At 44.0% G+C, this 22,046-nt stretch overlaps 1 protein-coding gene across 1 annotated transcript in view; it reads right to left on the minus strand.

Annotated features, from left to right (window-relative positions):
- Window positions 1-20,599, minus strand: part of MEGF9 (multiple EGF like domains 9) — an 82,690-nt gene extending 62,091 nt beyond the window's left edge. The window contains exon 1 of the mRNA XM_055427765.2: window positions 19,876-20,599. Within this exon, the coding sequence (XP_055283740.2) occupies window positions 19,876-20,467 (592 nt within the window). The 5' untranslated portion in view covers window positions 20,468-20,599. The remainder of the gene's footprint in view (window positions 1-19,875) is intronic.
- Window positions 20,600-22,046: the final 1,447 nt, after the last annotated feature.

Raw genomic sequence — 22,046 nt, forward strand, 5'->3', positions numbered from 1 at the left:
AAACAAATCACATGTGCCAATGAATTATCAATGTCCCTTACCCAGAAGGTAGGAAAACGGCATTGAATCCTAGACCCTAATAGAACAGGACTATAAAAATGTGATCAGAGTTGTGCCTGGTAATAACCTTAAAGTCATAATGCTCTTCCCTAAGAGAGCTCGTTCACGGCACACCCTGTCAGTATCTGATAACAATTTGCATCCTTTCCCTTCCCCATTTTTTCACCCATTTTAACAGCTTCTGAGACCTAGAGATTCATGCCTGACTGTATAAGACACAAGCGCAGCTTTTCAGCTGAGTAAACAAAGAGACAATGAGGGCAATGTGGCAAACAAGGCTGCCCACTCAGATATTTTCCAAAGTAGGAGTTCATGCTGGGAATCCCTCAGTTGGAAAGCCCAGGGGAATAAACATTCCAGATCTATAACTGAACCAATATCAAAGACCTGTTTCATCAGCACAACCATTTCTGCTAATTGTTGAGTCGGCAGTTCGTAAAATTTTGGGGAAATTATGAGGTCCAAGGGCTTAAAAATTAAAGAATGGGAATTTAGAGGTTAGTACACTGGGGCATTTTGTAATCAAAATTGGCACCACTCAAAACGGAAGTTATCCATGTGTTAGAGTAAATTCTGAAAGACTAAGGTTTTGTATCACCCATGTAGCAGATGTAAAATGTTTGACTTGAGTGATGCAGTGTTTGGGCAGCTTCTCTATCCTTTTTTCTCATTCAAAATGAGCAGTACATTCCTAACCAGGTCTGCTGAGACACCCAGGGTGCTAGTGAATGGAGCACAGACTCTTCAGTGACCAAGCAACCCATATCCTGGAATTTGAAAAGAACTTTTTATAATGAAATGTTCTTCTTTCAATAGACCGTTTGCTTGAGTTGTTTTCATAGTTGCAACTGACCCTCTGCTGGAGACCAAAACTTCCCCTGTATTAGCCCTCAAGTCACTCCACCAGCTAAAAGTTAGGCTAGGAGAGAGAAGGGGGAAGTTACTTTAAAATTCTAAGTTGACAAAAGATAAATTAGGTGATCGAAAGGAAGAATATCCTTGTACAAAAATAATGTGGGCCACAGACATTTAAAAAGGAATATAAATAGGAAAGTTTCTTGAACTCAGCAGATACTTATGAACTTCCCTGGTGGTACAGTGGATGAGAATCCTCCTGCCAGTGCAGGGTACACAGGTTCTGCCCCTGGCCTGGGAAGATCCCACAGGCCTCAGAGCAACTAAGCCCGTGTGCCACAACTACCCAGCCGGCGCTCTGTAGCGAGAAGCGCATGCTCGGCAGCGAGAAGCGCATGCTCCGCAGTGAAGAGACGTCCTCGCCCTCGGCAGCTAGAGAAAGCCCGTGTGCACAACAAGGACCCAGCAAGACCCAAACTGAAATTTCTGTACCTTTTTCCACCCAATGAAGAGAGTCCTTATACTGTTAGCTTTCAGTTAACAGTTGGGCTATATGAAGTGTTTAGCAATGTCAGAAATGATAACAAAAAATGACCAGTTTTCATTACTACTCCCCCAAACTGATCACGTCTGGAGGTTTAGCTCTAAAATAGGAAAGGCGAGTCCGCTGGCAGTCCAGTGGTTAGGACTGGTGCTTTCACCGCAGGAGGAACTAAGATCCCACAAGCCACGGCAGTATGGCCAAAAAAAGGGGAAGATTCCTCTCCCCAATCATAAAGCATTTTGATGATATTAAAAAATTATTCATATTTTCATTTAGATACTTAAGAAAAATAGAAGTTTTACATTTTAGAAATACTGTCTGAAATATTCATAGACAAAATGATGTGATTGTTAGGATTTGTTTCAAAACAAAATAGGAGAGGGGTAAACGGATGGGGGATGGATGAGGCAGGATTGGCCTGGATGATTCTCCAGGTGTGTGACATAGGTGTGAAAGAGGTCATTACACTGTTCTGTCATCTTTTATTTTCAAAATATGACATAATAAAAGTCTACAGTGTCTTTATAATACTTTCACAGGCATATTTTCTTTGATGTTTGTGATGCCAAGGTCACTCACTGACCCCCTCTTGTTCAAGAGGTCAGATTTCAAACATGCATGCCAGGCGAAAGCTCTTCACCAAGATTAATTTGAGTAAGGTAGATTGATTCAAACACAGTTTAACAAAATTTCCTGAATGTTTGGAAAAATATGAGTTGCTATTCCAAAAACAATTTTAACAACTAACACTTAGGGAATTCTTTCCTTATGCTCCCACTGTTTTAACATTACCTCATAACAGAACTCAATTCTATGAAGCAGGCTGACAGACTGAGGGTAAGTGATAGAACCAGGATTTGAATCCAGACAATATGACTTTAGAGCCTGCATATTTAACTCCTAATGGCTGGATCCTTTGAGGCTCACCTAGTTTGGGTAGTGTTCGAAAGAAAATATGGGAAGAAAACTACTTTCAGGCTTGAAAATATATATGCATTTTGTCAGAGAGGGTTCCCACATGGCTCAGTGGTAAAGAATCCACCTGTCAATGCAAGAGATGCCAGAGACTCAGGGTCGATCCCTGAGTGGGGAAGATTCCCTGCAGAAGGAAATAGCAACCCATTCCAGTATTCTTGCCTGGAGAATCCCACGGACAGAGGAGCCTGACTGGCTAAAGTCTATGAGATCACAAAAAGTCTGACATGACTGAGTGACTCAGCAGGCATGCACACCTTGTCAGAGGAAGCTAAATATATGATGGGGGGATAAAGGAAAAACTGAGGAGCTAGGTAAACAGAATGCTGAATTGTATCTATTTATCATTCATTATTACACAAATACCTCTTAGTAGAACTTTAATATTCCCATCATAACAACAAAATGGTATGAAATATGTTAACTCACCTTATCATGATAAATGTTTTACAGTATAAATGTGCATCAAACCATCACATTCTGTACCTTAAACTTATATGATATTATACATTCAGTTCAGTTCAGTCGCTCAGTCGTGTCCGACTCTTTGCGACCCCATGAATCACAGCACACCAGGCCTCCCTGTCCTTCAGTATCCTATCATTTTGCCTTTTCGTACTGTTCATGGGGTTCTCAAGGCAAGTATACTGAAGTGGTTTGCCATTCCCTTCTCCAGTGGACCACATTCTGTCAGACCTCTCCACCATGACCCGCCCATCTTGGGTGGCCCCACATGGCATGACTTAGTTTCACTGAGTTAGACAAATTAATTATATCTTAATAAATCTGGGGGGGAAATCTCTCTCTTATCCTTGATTTCCTCATGCACACTTTTAAGGTTTGAGATAAGGATAGAAAATGAAAATTTAAGTAAAGGAATCTAATCCCTAAGTCTCCTAGAGCATGTGTGTACAAGTCTATCCCTCCAGCAGACTGTAAACACCCAAGTCATTCACCATTCTGTTCTCAGTGCCACAGTGCCCGGCACACAGGAAACACTTGGGTTTGTGCAGTCTAACACCAGATCCCTTAAGAGGTCGAGCACCAATTGCTGGCTTCATTTGTCAGGGCTCTAATCTCAGTCATCTAAGTCTGTGTGTTATACCAACAAGCAAAACAGCTTTCAAATGTTTGCTTAATGAGAGAGGATAGAAAGCCAATTCATGTCTCCCTCCTATTATTACATTATCTTAGCATTTAAACCCTTTAATCCAAAATTAATGCTGGGAAAGATTTAGAGAAGCAGTCAGTGGCCTCTAATTATCTTTGCTGGGGGTCACTTTCGGGAGTCTCCTGCAGTTTCCAGACTGACGTAAAACTCAAACCCCGCCATGTCACTTCAGGGCTTACGGTTCCTCGTTGCTTTCAGAATCAGCTCTGAGCATGACATATAAAGTACTGCCCGATCTGGCAAGTGCCAGCTGGTCCAGCCTCAGATCCCACCATCCCCTGCTCCAGTCGCACCTGCGCTCCCCTCTCCTATGAGCCACCCAGCATCCCACGTGGCTCAGCAGGCCTCGCACCTGCTTTCTTACTGCCACACTTTTTCCCTCCTCCACCTGGCTAATTCCTATTTGTTCTCAAGACTCCACTCAGAGAAGAGTTCCTCCAGAAAGGACATTGTCTTTCATGCCCACACCCTTCAAGTCTGAGTGAGGAGTCCCGTCTTTGCTCCTGATGTATGTGCATACCACTGTGGGGGAACTCATCCACGGATTGTCTGATTTTCTGGATCAGGACAGAAAACAAACCCATTTCACTTTCTCTGGCATGTATCCAGCCCAGCACTAGGCATACAGCAGGTGACTAACAGTGATCTGATAAATGAATAAAAGAACTTTATTTTGTTGACACAGAGAGTCCAGTGTAAACTTATTGACAAAGCATACCCTTTCCTCTATTACTTAAATAAAAGTGAATGTAAAGTCTTAAGCTGAACCATCTAATGAAACATAGTTGAAAGGCCAGTTTTAGCATGACAAGAACCCCCACCTAGGGGAAAAAAAAAAAAAAAAGGTGAAAAGGATCTGAAATCTTGTCTGATTAACAATAGAAAGAGAGAGAAGGGAGAGAGGAAAGAGAAAGAAAGAAGAGAAAGAAGTAAAGAAAGGAAAGAGGAAGGTGCCACTTCAGACTGATTAAGCAATAAGGAAAAACAAAGTAACAGCTTGTGACACTTGTGGCTTTATTTCCTGAAGACTTCTTAATCACTGACTTTAAGTTGTTTATTTCTAAATGAGTGATCTATTATCAACCAAAAGAAATATAGCAAAGAGAAATGTTTACTTCCCGATCAATTGTTTAAAAAAGGACTACTGTTAACAAGAAAGATCATATGCTAAGAAAAAGAATTCTCTGAAACTAATTTTAAATAAAACTTTTTTTTGCTAAAAATGTCTGGCATCCATCTCTAATTTCTCAATAGAAGTTTAATTCACAAGTGAAACAATGATAAAGGCACAGAAAAGTACTTCACTAGGTTCCAAAGCTTTTGTAGTAACTCAGTATCATTATTTGTTACTTTCTCTATTTCTGACAATCTTGTGTTTCACCTGTCCTACCAGCTGAAATGGCCCTTGGTTGGGTGTATGCTGTTTGTCCTTAAATGCCATCCGGATTAACGTATAATATTACTCATCTGACTCATAACAGATATCTGCGTCTTCTTTTCTGGAAATGATCCACTGTACAGATCAATAAAGCTAACAAAAAAATCAAAGTGAAATTAACATAAACAGTAATAGGTGAGGATGTGCTTTGATCTCTCAAATAAAATACATACTTCCTACTACAAAAAAGAATCCAGAGCACCACCAAAGAGGATGGTACACAGGTCTACGGTGTGCACACAAACAATGACTATAAAGCAGGAAAGAGTGAAGGCGGCGGGAAAAGATGCATTAAAACTAACAGGGGTTATGGGAAATTCCCTGGGGGTCCACGGGTTAGGACGCTGTGCTTCCACTGCAGGAGGCCCAGGGTTTGATCCCCAGTCGGGGGACTAAGATCCTGCCTGCAACGCTGTGGCCAAACAAACAAATAAAAACTAACACGGGTTGGGAGGATGAAATAGAGCATAACCTACTTTTAGCAAATTGTTCTGCCATAATAGAAAGAACTTCCAAAAAAGAGGGATCTGGGCTTGAATTCCAGCTAACTAGTATTTCCGAGCTGTGTGACTATTGAGCAAACAACAACCTCATCTCAGACTCAGGCTCTTTGTAAAATGGGGTATTACTGCTAAACTGGAATTGAAAGGATTAGCAGTAGTGAAGAATTAAAACGATTATAAGCAGTATTCCAGTAAGTAAATAGGTATTCAAAATATAAAAATGAAATGAACAGCAAATATTTAGAAGGTTGACCCCATTCAGTTCCCCATTACTTCATGGCAAAAAAAAAAAAAAAATGGTGGAAGTAGTGACAGATTTCCTCTCCTTGGGCTCTAAGATCACTGCGGATGGTGACTGCAGCCATGAAATCAGAAGACGATTGCTTCTTGGCAGGAAAGCTGTGACAAACCTAGATAGCGTGTTGGAAAGCAGAGACATTACTCTGCCGATAAAGATATGTATAGTCAAGGCTATGGTCTTCCCAGTGGTCACATTCAAGGGTTTTATGACAGTGTCATTTCCAGAAATAAAGAATTTTTATTTAGGAATATTCATTTATTCTTTAAGTATTTTCTGAGGTCCCAACATATATTAGGGATGAATCTAGGTGCTGGGAGACAGTGGTTTAAAAAAAAGAGAGACAGAGAGACAAAGACAAAAATCCCTGCCCTTCTGGAACTTCCATTCTAGCGGTGGTGGGCAAGGAGGATTTATGCCTTAATTCAGCTCAACTCTTTATTGTGTGGATCACAATAAACTGTGGAAAATTCTGAAAGAGATGGGAATACCAGACCACCTGACCTGCCTCTTGAGAAACCTGTATGCAGGTCAGGAAGCAACAGTCAGAACTGTACATGGAACAACAGACTGGTTCCAAATAGGAAAAGGAGTATGTCAAGGCTGTATATTGTCACCTTGCTTATTTAACTTATATGCAGAGTACATCATGAGGAACGCTGGGCTGGAAGAAGCACAAGCCGGAATCAAGATTGCTGGGAGAAATATCAATAACCTCAGATATGCTGATGACACTACCCTTATGGCAGGAAGTGAAGAGGAACTCAAAAGCCTCTTGATGAAAGTGAAAGAGGAGAGTGAAAAGGTTGGCTTGAAGCTCAACATTCAGAAAACAAAGATCATGGCATCTGGTCCCATCACTTCATGGCAAATAGATGGAAAAACAGTGGACACAGTGTCAGACTTTATTTTTTTGGGCTCCAAAATCACTGCAGATGCTGATTGCAGCCATGAAACTAAAAGACGCTTACTCCTTGGAAGGAAAGTTATGACCAACCTTGATAATATATTAAAAAGCAGAGACATTACTTTGCCAACAAAGGTCCGTCTAGTCAAGGCTATGGTTTTTCCCTTGGTCATGTATGGATGTGAGAGTTGGACTGTGAAGAAAGCTGATCGCCGAAGAATTGATGCTTTTGAACTGCGGTGTTGGAGAAGACTCTTGAGAGTCCCTTGTACTGCAAGGAGATCCAACCAGTCCATTCTAAGGGAGATGGATCCTGGGTGTTCATTGGAAGGACTGATGCTAAAGCTGAAACTGCAATACTTTGGCCACCTCATGTGACAGGTTGACTCACTGGAAAAGACTCTGATGCTGGGAAAGGTTGGGGGCGGGAGGAGAAGGGGACAACAGAGAATGAGATGGCTGGATGGCATCACCGACTCTGTGGACATGGGTTTGAGCGAACTCCGGGAGTTGGTGATGGACAGGGAGGCCTGGCGTGCTGTGATTCATGGGGTCGCGGAGAGTCGGACACGACTGAGCGACTGAACTGAATGAACTGAATGCCGAACACTACCTCAGGGGCGTCTTGGAGAGTACAAACATCACTAAGACAGAGCCACTAAGGAATAAGGTGCAGAGGAGTCAATTACATGAGCAAGCAATACTTAAAATAAGACTCCTTAAAAAGCGAGTAATCAAAGCAATACATACAGTAATACTAGGATATATAAGGTAAAACAGTGTAGGAGGTTGCATGCTTCTCAAGGACTAGCAAGTTTACTAAGTGAGAGAAGGGATGGGTGGACCTCTGTCTTTTTTTTTTTTTTTTGGCAGCCTGTGCTTGTGCTTAGTTGCTCAGTCGTGTCCAACTCTCTGCGACCCCCTGGACTGCAGCCCGCCAGGCTCCTCTGTCCATGGGATTCTCCAGGCAAGAACACTGGAGTGGGTTGCCATGCCCTCCTCCAGGCAGCCTAGTATCATAGTATAATTGCTACTAATTCCTTCCTATTTGGGGGAAATTCTCCCATTTCCAGTTTTTAAGGCTTTCTATTCCACCACAAAGGTTCTCAATGCCAGATTATTGTTTTCCCTGGGCATTATCTCTAGCTCCATGTCCTGAATTTGGTTCCCCTGGAGATTCTGTGAACTTAATCTTTACTAAAAGTCCTTTTCTGATTAAATCAACGAGCATGCACTTCTGTTTTAAGGCCTGTATTAAAACTGAAGAGAAGGGCCACTCCAGGCTGGGGGAACAGCAGCAGCAAAGTAACAAGAGGCCAGTTAGCTTGGCGATTAAGAGAGGGGGCTTCGAGGCTGCACAGATCTAAATTCAAATCAAGGCTCTACATTTACCAGCTGTGAGGCCTTGCTCAATGTATTTCAACTCTCAAAGCCGCCACTCTTGCTTAGTAAAATGGAGATAATTAGACAAGGTCATTATAATTCATTTGAAGCTCTTTAGTCCCTGACACAGAGGAGACCCTCCAAAGGTGGCTGTCTTGTTAGTGATGATGAGGACGACAGTAAGCATGGCATTGGGGAAACAGAAGCGACTCGAGTCTGTTGGAGCTCAGAGCACACGGTGAGGGTGGCGGGAGATGAGGCCAGAGACAGACTGTGGAGACGGCTTAAGACACGTTGGGGCCAAGCGTCAACGGGCTGGGGTCACTCAGGCTGAACGCAGAGGAGAGTCACACCGAAGTATGAATATCATCGTAAATTGCTAAGCGGAAGACTGACAGCACCAGGCTTTGCACTGTCTACATGTTCGCCACAACTACATAGTTGGACTTGACCACAGTGTAACACTTGAGCACTCGCAGCATGAAACAACACACGTCATTACTCTTGAGTCCTGATGCCATACAAACTGAAGCTATTTCTTTTCTGGAAGGTAACGGCCCTACAGTGTTGTGTTGGCTTCTGGCGCACGACAGCGTGAATCAGCTGTAAGCGCACATGCATCCCCCCCTCGAGCCTCCTCCCACCCTCCGCAGCCCACCGCTCTGGGGAGTCACGGAGAGCAGATTGAGTTCCGGGTGCCGTACAGCAGCTTCCCACCAGCTAGCTATTTTATGCCCGGTGCTGGATATATGTCAGTGCTGCTCTCTCAGCTCATCCCACCCTTTCCTCCCCCCGCTGTGTCCAGTGTCCGTTCTCTACATCTGTGTCTCCGATCCTGCTCCAGTGCAGCTGGACCATTTTTCTAGATTCCATATATATATACATGTATGCATTACTATGCCATACTGGTTTTTCTCTTTCCCACTTATGAAGCTATTTGATTCTAAATCAAATCCTCCAACACTCTGTACATCATCCATCAATATATTTGCAACTGGTTCAGAAACGGCTGGTTCTAAACTTGAAATAATAGCTTCTCCTTGTCTCATCTGAGAGACAACCTACCCTCCGGCGATGAGGGAAGTTTATAAAATGGGATGGGGGACTGCGGAAGTCACAGTTCGGAGTCTGAGATTCTTCCATGACTTTCATGTCATCAAATATCACCTGCTACTTTCTACAACACATTGTTTGGCATCAGCATCTTGATCTAGAGTCCATATGAAGTTGAAGATAAAAGGTTTCATTGTCAAGCTGACAACAATCAATACTATCATTTTGCAGTGTGTGGTGTGTCTTGCCAAATGCTAATAAGCATTACATTGTCTCTGTCCCAATCCTTCTGGCGCTGAGTAGACCATCTCATAGGTACTGCTCAGGTTTGCTTTACATCCACATTGAGTCTGCCACTTGCTTTCATCTCATTTCTACCATCATCCCCTCGGCTGCCTCCACTCCACACCCATATCTACCTCTGAGAAACATTTTTTGATCTACTTTTGATTCTCACAGCAGTTACTGCAATCAAACCTGAATCAAACTGTGTAACTCAGAACAAGTGCTGAGGGGACAATGCATGGGCGTGCTGGGGGGCCGGGGAGGTGACAAAAATGGAGCCCAGAATGCGCTCTGTAACCAGGGAAGTCTTTATTTCACTTTCTGCTTCTCCCATCTGCTTTGGCAGTGCAGCACAGTTTAGTCGAAAGGGAAAAAAAAACAAACAGACAAGTCAGACAAAGCTGGGTCTGAATTCTAGGTCAGTACTCCAGAACCCTATTAGGTTGGTACTATCATACCCATGTTACAGACAACGGCATAGAAGCCAATGGTGTAGATATGTGACTTACACTGTATTTGTGCATGTAACAGGCTGCATTTTACAGTTAGAGAAACTAAGGCACAGACCCATTTACAAAAAACAAAAACGTGCTCGGGAACTTGCAAAGTGAGTGGAAAGACAGACTGGAATGATCTCTTCTGACTGCTACTCCCGATTAGCTGGACCATTCAGCCCTGCCTTTGTGGACAAGTTGAAGCAACAAACTAACTTAAAAACTAAAACCAGTTGAACAGGATGGGTTTGCAGGCAATACACCCACAATTCAGTATAATAATACCCAACAGCTAGTTTGCTGTGTGGTTTTGGTACACTTTATAACTATTCATTAACCCACACAACATCAAGGAATGGTGGGTCTATGTTGTTAACGCAGTTCATATAGAACAGATAACTCAAAATACACGGTAGACTTATAAGGAATATGAAGTCACACGAGAAATCTACATCAAAAAAAAAAAAAAGCCCAAAGCCTTCCTCTATCCAATCCTCAACACAGATGCAAAACCGAGTAAGTATGTTGGAATACGAAGCATTCTGTCTTTCCCTTCATTGTTATCATTAATAACCCTTCCCAACTGCCATTTCATCTCCGTACACGATGGATAGGACTGAAGAGAATGGAAAAGCTACTCAGTTCATGCAATTTCCTTCAGAGAAGACAACTTTCCCTAGAATGTTTAAAGGCATTTCTAAAGGAATTTCACTTTAAAAGATCATTTCCAAAAAGGAACTAGAGGTAGAGAACATGCTGTTCTCCTTATGATTAACTCCTAACCTCTTCTTTTTGCTCACATACATCAAATAAAAACTATAGATTTTTAAAAATAAAAATCTAATAAGATCTCTGGTAATATGTCAGTTTCTAAGCATGCAAGACTGAAACAAAAGTTTCCAAAATCAGTTATCTAAAGAGTCTAAAATTTACTAAAGAAAGGTTACTGAACATTCTCCAGTCAGGCTGAAAACATACCTACCCCTGATCATTTGCCCTGTGACAGGGCAGGATCCATTCCTTTTTCCAACTGAATAAATTTCCCCTTTCCTCAGTGCTGTCTCCCTGGCAAGGATATCATATAGAGCAGCTGCTGTATTACCAGTATAAAAGCAATCCCATCTGAGCTGACTGAAAAGCATATGCACAGACTGAAACCAAACTTTTGGGAGCTCTGGATCTCTAGAGGAAGAGATAACCGAAGATCTCCTGTTGGGAAAGGCTGTGGACAATGTCATGAATTCAGATTCTGCACAACTTAAACAAGAGCTATTTCCATAAGCTGCTTTAATTAAAGTTTGTGCTTTAAATTTCCTAGACAGAGTGAAATGGATAAAGAATCAGCTGTTTTCAGACTTTGTTAAGATTTCAGCTAAACTCTCCCTGAAGGTACCAAACCTTAGCTGTGTCATCACTACCCGGATTTGTCAGGTGCCAGGAACAGTCTCCTTTCTTCAGAAACACAACTCACTGAGACCAAGTAAACGGCTCTGAGGCAGATCAAAGCCGATGAACCCACCACAGGAGGTACAGTTCAGGGGCCCGGGGTGACGTCTGGACGGAAGACTCATCAAGCGTGTTGTAACTGTTTACTCATTTTTATATTTTATTCATTTATTTCTATTACTATAAAACTGGGTACATGGATTAAAAAAAATAAACCTGGAAAATCCAGAAGAATACAAAGAGCTGAAAATGCCCCACACCCCCATTACTCAGCTTCAGCCACCCAATTACTCTGGTATATTTCTCTCCTCCTATGCCTACTGCTTTTAACATAACATGGATGTGAGAGCTGGACTGTGAAGAAAGCTGACCGCCGAAGAATTGACGCTTTTGAACGCTGGTGCTGGAGAAGACTCTTGAGAGTCCCCTGGACTGCAAGGAGATCCAACCAGTCCATTCTAAAGGAGCTCAATCCTGGGTGTTCATTGGAGGGACTGATGCTAAAGCTGAAACTCCAATACTTTGGCCACCTCATGCAACGAGTTGACTCACTGGAAAAGACTCTGATGCTGGGAAAGGTTGGGGGCGGGAGGAGACGGGGACGACAGAGAATGAGATGGCCGGATGGCATCACCGACTCTATGGACATGAGTTTGAGTGAACTCCAGGAGTTGGTGACGGAGAGGGAGGCCTGGCGTGCTGTGAGTCATAGGGTCGCAAAGAGTCAGACACGACTGAGCGACTGAACTGAACTGAAGCATTTTAATAGATGCATAATGCTTTGGAGATTACCATAACTTATTTATTATAGAATTTTAGAGTAGGAAAATTCCTATTTCAAAAGTTTCTACTGAGAAAACAAATCTAATATATAAATCAGATGAGAGAGGAGCTGATTAATTAATTCTGTCATTCAAAATAATCAAACATTTGTTTCTCAACCAAATTAAACCTTTTACATTGCTATTTAGCCCAAATCCATCTACCTAACAACAACAACTCATATTACTCATAAACAAAATAAGAAATCCACTTCTTATTTAACATACTGGAGGTTTGTTTTTCTTTTGGAGGCAGGTAACTTCTGCTATGATAATTGTCTTTTCTGTATTGTTCCTCAGGAGAAGCGGAGTGAAAGCTGGGCAATAAAGAAGACACAGAACAAAAAGAAAATCTCTTCCTTCACTTTTTGAAAAAAGAATTAATACCATATCCTGAATATTGCATAAACTATGACATTTTCTTACAAGTGGGCTTAATAATCTAAGTTAAACAGACTTTAAAAGCAGATTCATAGGGAAAAAGTCAAAGTCACAGAGAAAGACAGGTTTTGTTCTGAGTGCAAAGTGTTCAACCTTGTGCACCCTGCTACCAGGACATCTTCAAGGACCTTTTGTTTCCTGGCAAAGACTTCTTAGAAGAATTAGGCTTTGAGGAGGCACCGAAGGGGGACAAAGTGGGAATCTGTTCAGTAGAGACGATAATTTGGTTCCTTAAAGAACACGAAAGAATGGACGAGGCTAAGAAGAAGAGACAGGAGAAAGTGGGACGGACAGAGGAGCTTCAAGTGAAAAAAAATATGAGCAAGGAGAACAGAAGAAAGATTTTATCTTAGTGAAGAAAAAGTAACAGGAAAAGATTTTTCTGACAATGATATTTATTGTGGAACAGTGGCATTACTGGAGGGATTACTTTGACACACATTTATCACATGTACTTAAATAGATACAGGTAAAAAGATTTGAGTAAACCTTTACTGTGATCCAAACACATATGTATCCAGACATAATTTTTATCTTTTTCATGACAATTAAAAAAAAAATCTCCCCTCAAAGTTACTAATGCAGTTAGGGTAGTTGTTTTTAGTGAAAAGCAGAGAAACTAAAACACATACTTGAGAAAAATGCTAAAGTGACTACAGAAGAGATACCTGAAACATAATCGCAACATTATTATGGATGTTTATATTATATCTAAAGAGAGCACACAAAAATAAAGATCAAGGCAAAAAGCATGAATTGAAGCTATTTTTAACTAAAACTATCATCTAACACTGTCTTTCTCCCAAACAAGATCTTACACTTCTATTCTCCTCTGATCTATTAAGTGCCCTAGAGCAGTAATCTCTCTACCCATAATTTACCCATCAGTAAAAACAGTACCGTGATATTTTTCTTCCATTCTGTTTATAAGGGTGCCAAGATGTCTGGAAGTTAATATATACATGTTTAGAAATTCTGAGATGAAAAGTAATGCTCACTTTAATTTTATGGGTCTTTAAAAAAAATCAAGATAAAAAGACATAATCAGATTATTTCAGTGTGTAAATTTTCAACTAGCCAGAAGGCTTCCTGGAGACAGAATTCAGTAGATTTGAAACCAATGCTCTAGAGTTTAACCGTGCTGTTCCAGAAACTAATCACGCTAAGGAATTTCTGCAGAAATCTAGGCATTTGGATCAGGAATAAGATATAATAAACTTGAGAAGTTCCTGGGCCTAGCCCTAAAGACTACAGACAATCCTCTCTATCACAGACCATATTAGAATCTAATCAAAGGAAGAACTGGAGCTCCAATTGTAAAACATTGTAAAACAGAAGATTTGAGCTGAATAAATATCACATAAGAGAACGAAGAGAGTAAATGCTGAAGAACATTGGAAAAGTTTTCAGACTAGTATTCAAGGACAAATGTTTTTAGCAAAACGGTTTCCTTCTCTCATCTTCTATGTAACTCTTTCTTTAAATGCCAATAGTATGGATTCTGGAACCAGAAAGGCTGGGTTTGAATGCAGACTCCCTTGCAGCTGGGCTTCTCTGAGCCTCAGTTTCCTTATCTATAAAATGAAGATCATAATAACACCTAACTCGATTCTACCTAACTGTCATGAGGACTGAGTAAAGTAATACATGCAAGGCCCTTCAAACAGTCTCTGCAGCATAGCAAGTACTGTGTGTGTGTGTGAGTACTATTTCAGGGGTCCACAGTCACTCAGAGCTGAGGTAACGACCAGAAGACCCAAAAGCCCACAGTTTTTCTGTTATTCATCTGGCAGCAAAACCTGACCTGAACAAACACAAGGTCATTTATAGCCTTTTTAAAAACCCATTCAGTGTGAATATACACACATTTTTGGGCAAATACCGTGATGTGTTTGATTCACAGGATGCTATCCTAGACTTCACTGGGGTGTACTTATTAACTTCCTAAAATCGGAAAAATTCTAAACTCCGAAACACACTCAGCCCCACAGGTTTTCAATAAAAGGTTATGAACATACATTATCTTTGAAGTCTGAACAATTTCTGTGTCCTTAAAATGAATGGTATCTTCTTGAATAACCGTAAGCAAATTAACACCCTGAACTTAACTGTACAGAATTTCAGGATGAAGAAAACATTTCCCAGTACAGACAGGAGGGCCCTGATTTCTAGAATGTTCCTTTCAAATAAAATCCATCCATAATATTTTATTTACACACCACAGCAGTCAGAGCTTTCAAACTCTAGAGTTTGCTTGGGGAGAAAAAAAGCCTCATCTCTTAACTTAGATCACAAATAAATGATTAAGACTTCTTGGGGGGCAGTCATGTGCCCTGAGTCATGGGTACCAAATCATCACAGAACTGTAGAGCTGGAAGAGACCCTTGAGAACTAATCTAAACCACAATCTCTTCCCTTCCAAACTGTTTTATCATCCCTAAATGTACTCTCTCCTGTGAGGTAAGAACAACCTGCCCTAACGTGCCCTTGGACTCTGTCTATAGGAACGCCCTGCAGGTGACCATGAAGAAACTAGGTGGGGTACACTGACAGACTGCAGATCCAAAATGAGGGCTTGAATCTAACACAGTAAATCTTACATGCTTGGCAACTGTCTCAGTTTATACTTTAGAGGATAACAAAGAGTTTCTAAGTCCAGAATGAAGAAACACTCATCCAGTACGTGTTTAAAAAAAAAAAAAAAAGACTTAAGTATCTTAATGGACTCAATGAGTCAACAACGTAATGTGGCTGCCAGAAAAGCTACTGTGATCAGGAGCTAACTGCATCAACAGTAGTACAGCATCCAGAAAGGAGGAGGCAACTGCCCTCTCTACCACGAGCTGGTCAGAGCACATCGGGGGTGGCATGCTCAGCTCTGTGTGCCACACTCTGGGAGAGACACAGAAAAGCTGAAGAACCCCCTAAGAGGGGCAACCAGCAGAGTCTAAGGGAATCTGAAACCATTTCACATAAAGAACAGTTGAGGGAGCTGAAGTTATTTAGTCCAGACTCCGAGGGAACACGATCACTGCCCGCAGATCCCTGAACTGTCAGGGTACAGAGAGAGCTGACTTGTTCTGCGTGGCCCCAAAGGGCAGAGTCAGAACCGGCTGGTGTTAACCACAGAGAGAAATATTTCAGCCAAGTCTATGGAAGCATTTCTTGCAATGTAGAGCCACATTAGGAGGTACTGGCTTCTAAAGCCCTATCTAGCCCTGAAGGTCCATAATGTTAAAAATCAAACATTTATCATCACTTCGGCAAGCCACTCCAGTACTCTTGCCTAGAAAATCCCATGGATGGAGGAACCTGGTGGGCTGCAGTCCGTGGGGTTGCTCAGGGTCGGACACGACTGAGCGACTTCACTTTCACTTTTCACTTTCACACACTGGAGAAGGAAATGGCAACCCACTCCAGTGTTCTTGCCTGGAGAATCCCAGGGAAGGGGGAGCCTGGTGGGTTTCCGTCTATGGGGTCACACAGAGTCGGACACGACTGACGTGACTTAGCAGCAGCAGCAGCAGTCTCTTACTATCGATAACTATTATACTCTAGTAGCACAGCCTCTCCCTTCACCCTTCCTAAAACGTCCTACTGAGCCAACCAATCAGTCAAATGTTTTGCCAGGACTGTGGGAGGAAAATGCTTGCTTGCTGGGCAATTAGTTTCAGTTTGCAGATCAGTGTCCCTGTAAACAAAAGAGGGCCCTTACTAAGGGGTAGACAAGAGCTCTCAACTAGATCTTCATGGAAGAAATTCTTATTAATTCAAAGAGCAGCCAGAAGACCCATCTAGACACATAATATATTACCAATGGTGTTCAGTTTTATACGAACATTAAAATAAAACACCCTGTACTCATCTTCCCAAAAGCCAGAGGATCCACTTTTGCCAACCTAACTCAACTTCAGTTAGAACCAGGTCTTTCAAATCTCTTTCCTCTGTCAAGGAGATGCATTTACTGTTTAAAGTAGACTAGAATCCATGTTCAGATAGAAAGACCATACTCAATTACACTATTGTAAAGCTAAAATTGCCCAGTAAAGCAGTAAGCCCATAAAGGCAATTCAGCTGCTGAGAACTAGACAGAGGCAGTCCACAGTGAATTCACAGAAAACTACAAGCTACAAAAAATTTAAAACACAGCAGAGCTACCAAAATTGAGCATCTTAAAATTTCTGTTGCCCAAAGACCATCATAGACATAGGTATATGGTAGTCCATGGAAGTTACTAAAGGCCTTGAACAGTTCCAATGGCAAATATTACTCAATCCAGCTTTGCTTTACTTACAATAGATTTGGAGTCTACAAAACTCCAGACAAGGTATTAGAGAATATAATATGATGGACTAATAATATGATGGACTAAACAAGAACACATTCTTCTCTGTGTTTTTTAAAGTTAAGCCAAGACGCAATCTAAGTATCCATAAACAAGAGATTGGTTAAATAGATTATGATATATTCTTATGATGAAAAATGCAACTGCTGAAAAGAATAAGGTACACTTTAGGTACTGAAATGAAAAAAAAGACCATGATACACAGTTAAGCGGATATAGCAAGATGCAAAACACTATGGCTTGCAGTATATATACATAATTAATATATTTAATATATATAACTTATATATTATTTCATCTTGAGCTTTTAAAAACTATTTTTAATAATCCTGTGTTAAGGAACTTCCCTAGTGGTCCAGGGGCTAAGGCTCTGCGCTCCCAATGCAGGGGCCACGGGTTCAATCCCTGGTGAGGGAACTCATCCTGCATGCCACAACTTGCCTCTGAGAAAAGATCAAACTGCTCATAGTAGTAACATTTAAGGACTGACTGGAACTGGGAAGTAGTAAAGTGGGTGGGGGGAACTTTCACTCTTTACTTGTGGACTTCTGGTTCTTTGTAATGTTTGCAGGGAAAGGTTATCTTTTGTGGACAAATGCTATGAGTTCCCCACATGAGGAACCTGGAATAGGCAAATTCACAGAGACAGGAAGTAGAATGGTGGTTGCTAGGAATAAGGTGGATGGCTGGCCATTGAGGAGTTATTGTTTAATGGATACAGTTTCAGTTGGAGAAAATAAAAAGAGAGTCCTGAAGATGGATGGTAGTGATGGTTATACAATTTGAATGTGCTTAATGCCACTAAACTGTACACTTAAAAATGGTTAAAATGGTAAACTTTATGTTATGTATATTTTATCACAAAGAAAAAGCAACAGAAAAGGAAAAAAGGATACCTATGTGATTTTAAAATAACAATGCAAAATTATTAAGGTAAGATAACATCAATTACACAGACTTATGATATACTAACCTTTCAAAAGAAGGAATCTTCCTACATAAACACTGCTGTGTGCTTCAAACTTTGGAAAATCTAATTTATCCTTTTCTATTACATTTTACCTGGAGGAGGAAATGGCAATTCACTCCAGTATTCCTGCCTGAAAAATCCCATGGACAGAGGAGCCTGGCAAGCTACAGCCCATAAGGTCGCAAGGAGTCAGACATGACTGACCACACATACTACCATTACATTTTACTAAAACAAATAAAAATCATCACAAGTCTCTATTAGGTTTCTCAAATGCTTTCTATCCCATTTAAAAAAAAAAAAACTATCATAATGATAGCTAACATACATACAGAGCTAATTTACTCTGCACCCAGAACTATTGTTCTAAGCATTATAAATGCACTAACTTAGTCAATTTTCACAGGATTTCACAGCAAATTTCATAGGATTCACAGCAATCCTATGAGCAAAACACTATTATTATCTTCATTTCTCAGATGAAGAGAGGTTAACTGACCTGCCCAAATTACACAGTTAATAAAAGGTAGCAGAGCTAGGATTCAAACTAAGAATGGACTCGAGTCCGTACTCTAAACCACTATAATTCCTGCCTCTCAATATCATGTCAGTCTCTCTATACAGGAGGCCAAAAAAGGTTACAGTCAAAATCCAGCTAGTTAGCACACTCCTTGAAGCTGGAAGAAATACCAACTTGGCTTTTTATGGGTGAATAATCTGCATTCCTACTTATGTCAATGGCAAGCTCCAATCCAAGACTGGACTGTATTAAGTCTCATAATCATGTGGGAAAACTCTCTACAAATTCAATTATAGTTCAAAGTCCATACCTGACTCTACAGTAAATCGCTGAGCCTAAGAATTAGGTCAGAGATCCATTAATATAAATCCAGCTCAAGGCAAAATGGTTTGGACAAATCAAACCCCAACTAAAAGCAAAAGAATTCAGAAACTTGTCTAACATCTTGACAAGGCAGGTTTTATTTGTTTAGTTCCAGGCCCATTTTAGATCTCTAGAGGAAAAGAACAGAAGTTGTCTCTAACTTTTCTTGAAGACTTTCAATCAGCAGGAAGAAGAGCTTTATTTTTTACCAGGACTCAGACAGAAATTGGCTTTTATCAACATCAGCAAAACTGAACATTCCCCTTAAGGAGGAAAAAATGGGCCTCCCTGCTTAAATTGTGTATTTGCCCAAACATACTGACTTGTAACTGAGGAAGGAAAAAAAAAATGGTGCTAGGAAGCGATTTAACCTAGTTTATAAATGTGCTCAGCCTAGATACATACCTGTCCCAAATGACTACTGAATCCATTCATTTGCAGGGAAAACATGGATTACAATTTCTTTTTTCTTTTGGCCTCAAGTGGTCTGTACTACTGTTTGTAAACAAAATCCTCTCAATATTTTTTCCACCTGTCACATGTACATCTGATATTTACATGAACAAGGAAAGTGGAGCCTTAGGAGGAATCCCTTCAGTTTCTGACCTATTGGTCGCAGGAGGTACTGTGCTGGTTTTCCAACTTCCCCAGATCACCCAGGCGGAGGGGCAGGGTGAGCGAACCGAACCCAAAAGTTTGCGCCCATTCAGCGCGTCTGACAAAGGCCAGAGAGCGCTGTTTGGAAGGAGGTGCGATGCTTTTCACGCAGCAGTCGGTCCCCTCCCAAGGAAGCACAGCCCAAGTGGGGGACAAAAGACTTTCCAGATGGGGGGGTGGGGAGGGGGTGGGGCAGGCTATCTAGAGCTTGGACCTCCCCTTGGAAGTCGAAATCTGGGGAACCTTTGGCAGCCAGAAATGCTCCATTGCAGCCAAGAAGCCCAACGCTCTGAAGGACGGGCAGCCGCGGGGAGGGTCCGGCGGCCGAGGAGGCGCGGGGACTCACCTGGGGGAGGCGGAGAGGGGGCTTCGGTGGCAGGTGGGGAGGGCGGGACGCTGCTGCTGCTGCTGCTGCCGCCGCCGCCGGGGAGAGCCGAGGCCGGGATCCGGGGAGCGGCGGGCGCCCGCACCGTGGTCGCTACAGGGGTGGTCGGCGCCGGGCCAGTGGTCGTCGAGAGCGTGGTCGGCGCGGGTCTGGCTGTCACCCGGGGGGCGGTCGCAGTCCGCTCCGGCGCAGGCGGTGTGACCCGCGAGGGGACGGTCCGGGCGGGCGCGGCGGCGGGGGTCGCGGCGGCGGGAGGAGGGCTGGTCTCCGGGGGCCGGGCTGAGGAAGGCGCAGCCTGGGGCCGGTGGAGGGCGGCGCGCGGGGCGCCGGTCCTCGGGGCCTGGGCGGCGGGAGCCGTGGCCCTAGGGGGCGGGCGGCTGGGCTCGGCCCCCAGCCCCGGGCCCGGCGCCGCGCCCGCCCGCCCCGCGGCCCCGCCGCCGCCGGTGACATTCCCCGCCGAGGCGGCTGCGGCGGCGGCGGCGGCGGCGCACAACAGGGCGAGGCCGCCCAGGCTCGGCAGGCTCCTCATGGCGCGCTCGGCTTCGCCATTCATTCATTCAGTCAGTCAGCCGGCCGGTCAGTCATCTTCCCCTCGCCGCACTCGGACCAGGGGAGCCGCCGCAGCCGCCGCCGCCACCGCGCGCACCATCGCCGCCTCCCTCTGACAGGCGGCCGGCCCCGCGGGCGGGCCCCGGAGCCGAGGGAGCGGCCGGGCCGAGCGCGGACGGCCCGCCCTCCCTGACTGGCAGCCTGGCCGGGCCTATGGGAGGCCACGCCGCCTCACGTGACCTGCCCGCTTCCCGGCCTCTTTGTGGCCCCACGAGCCAATCAGAGGGCGCTGAGGAGAGGGGGCGGTGCGAAGGCGGGAGGTGGGTGGAGCGAGCGCCGCTCCAGCCGGTCAGACTAGCGGCAGCCCCGGCTTTGTCTGCCTTAGAAGCGGGGCGCGGGCCCCGGGCCCCGGGCGCCCGGGAGCAGACAAAGGATGCGCCCGGCGCGGCAGACGCCGGGCCAAGTCGTCTGCTCCACTGGGCGGCGAGCGCGACCCCGGGACGGGGACTCGGCTCTTGGGAGCTTCCCCGCTCTCTTAAACAATGGGGCGCCAGCGCCTCTCCCGGGCTCGGGTGGGGACGGAGCTGGAACCCCGCGATGGGCGAGGGTGGCTGCAGCGAAGATGTAGAGCGCAGCACCTCCTCTGCTGCCCGAGAGCGCCCGACCTCAGCCCTGCGAGGTCTTCGCTGCATTCCCATTTCAGAGATGGGGAAGCTGAGGCCCTTGTTGAGGCCCTTACCGAGCCAAGACCCACGCCCTCACCAGGCACCTGCTTTGGGCCAGGCGCTGTACCTGGCAGGACGGGGGTTCTAGAGACCCGTCAGGAGTCGAAAGTGCAAGCTTCCTGCGTGAGTGTGACAGGTTCACAAGCACACTTCGGAGAGTGAGGTCGGATAGGGTTGACCCTCAGCTTCAAGCTTCCTGCTGAGTGGTTTTGTGGCCTGAGTGTAGTTTTCTCACCTCTAAAATGGGGTTGATGGCAGCTAACATCCCCACCGCCCACCCCTCTCTCACAGAGCTGATGTGAGAATTAAGTAATGCCCTGAAAGGGCTTAACGCAGTGCCTGGCCCACAGTAAACCCTCATTAATGCTCCTACACTCAGCGTACTGTGTTAGGACAAGCCCCACGCCGCAGACCTGCGTGTCCTCAGAGCCACCTGCCTATTGCAGGGCTGGGGGGGGTCTGACCACAGAGCTTGACCCTGGGTGACACTAAACCCTGTGCAAAGCTGGAATTCCGATGCGCAGCCTCGCACTATCACCCAGGATTCAGAGCTCGCTCAGGCGCTGCAGCTGGGCAGGGCGCGTTGTCATCTGACAGGGCTTAATCCCAGCCCCACCGCCAACCCATTCCTGGCCTCCCCTGCGTGATGCTTCCTTTGTGCATGGCTTCCCATTAGTCACCGGCCTCCAACCAGAACTGGGCGATCACATTTGCGTGCGAACCTGTGTATCTGTTATTTGAAAATGCACTTGTTTACCTGAATGAGGAGTGGGTGGGGAGAGGGCATGTATGTGCTTGTATAATGAAATATAAACATGTTTGTGAGTCTGTGTATATGAGTGTATGTTTGTATGATCT

This window comes from Moschus berezovskii, chromosome 7 (assembly GCF_049115385.1).
Source record: "Moschus berezovskii isolate FMDL1 chromosome 7, NW_MosBer_1.0, whole genome shotgun sequence".
Classification (NCBI taxonomy): Eukaryota; Metazoa; Chordata; class Mammalia; order Artiodactyla; family Moschidae; genus Moschus; species Moschus berezovskii.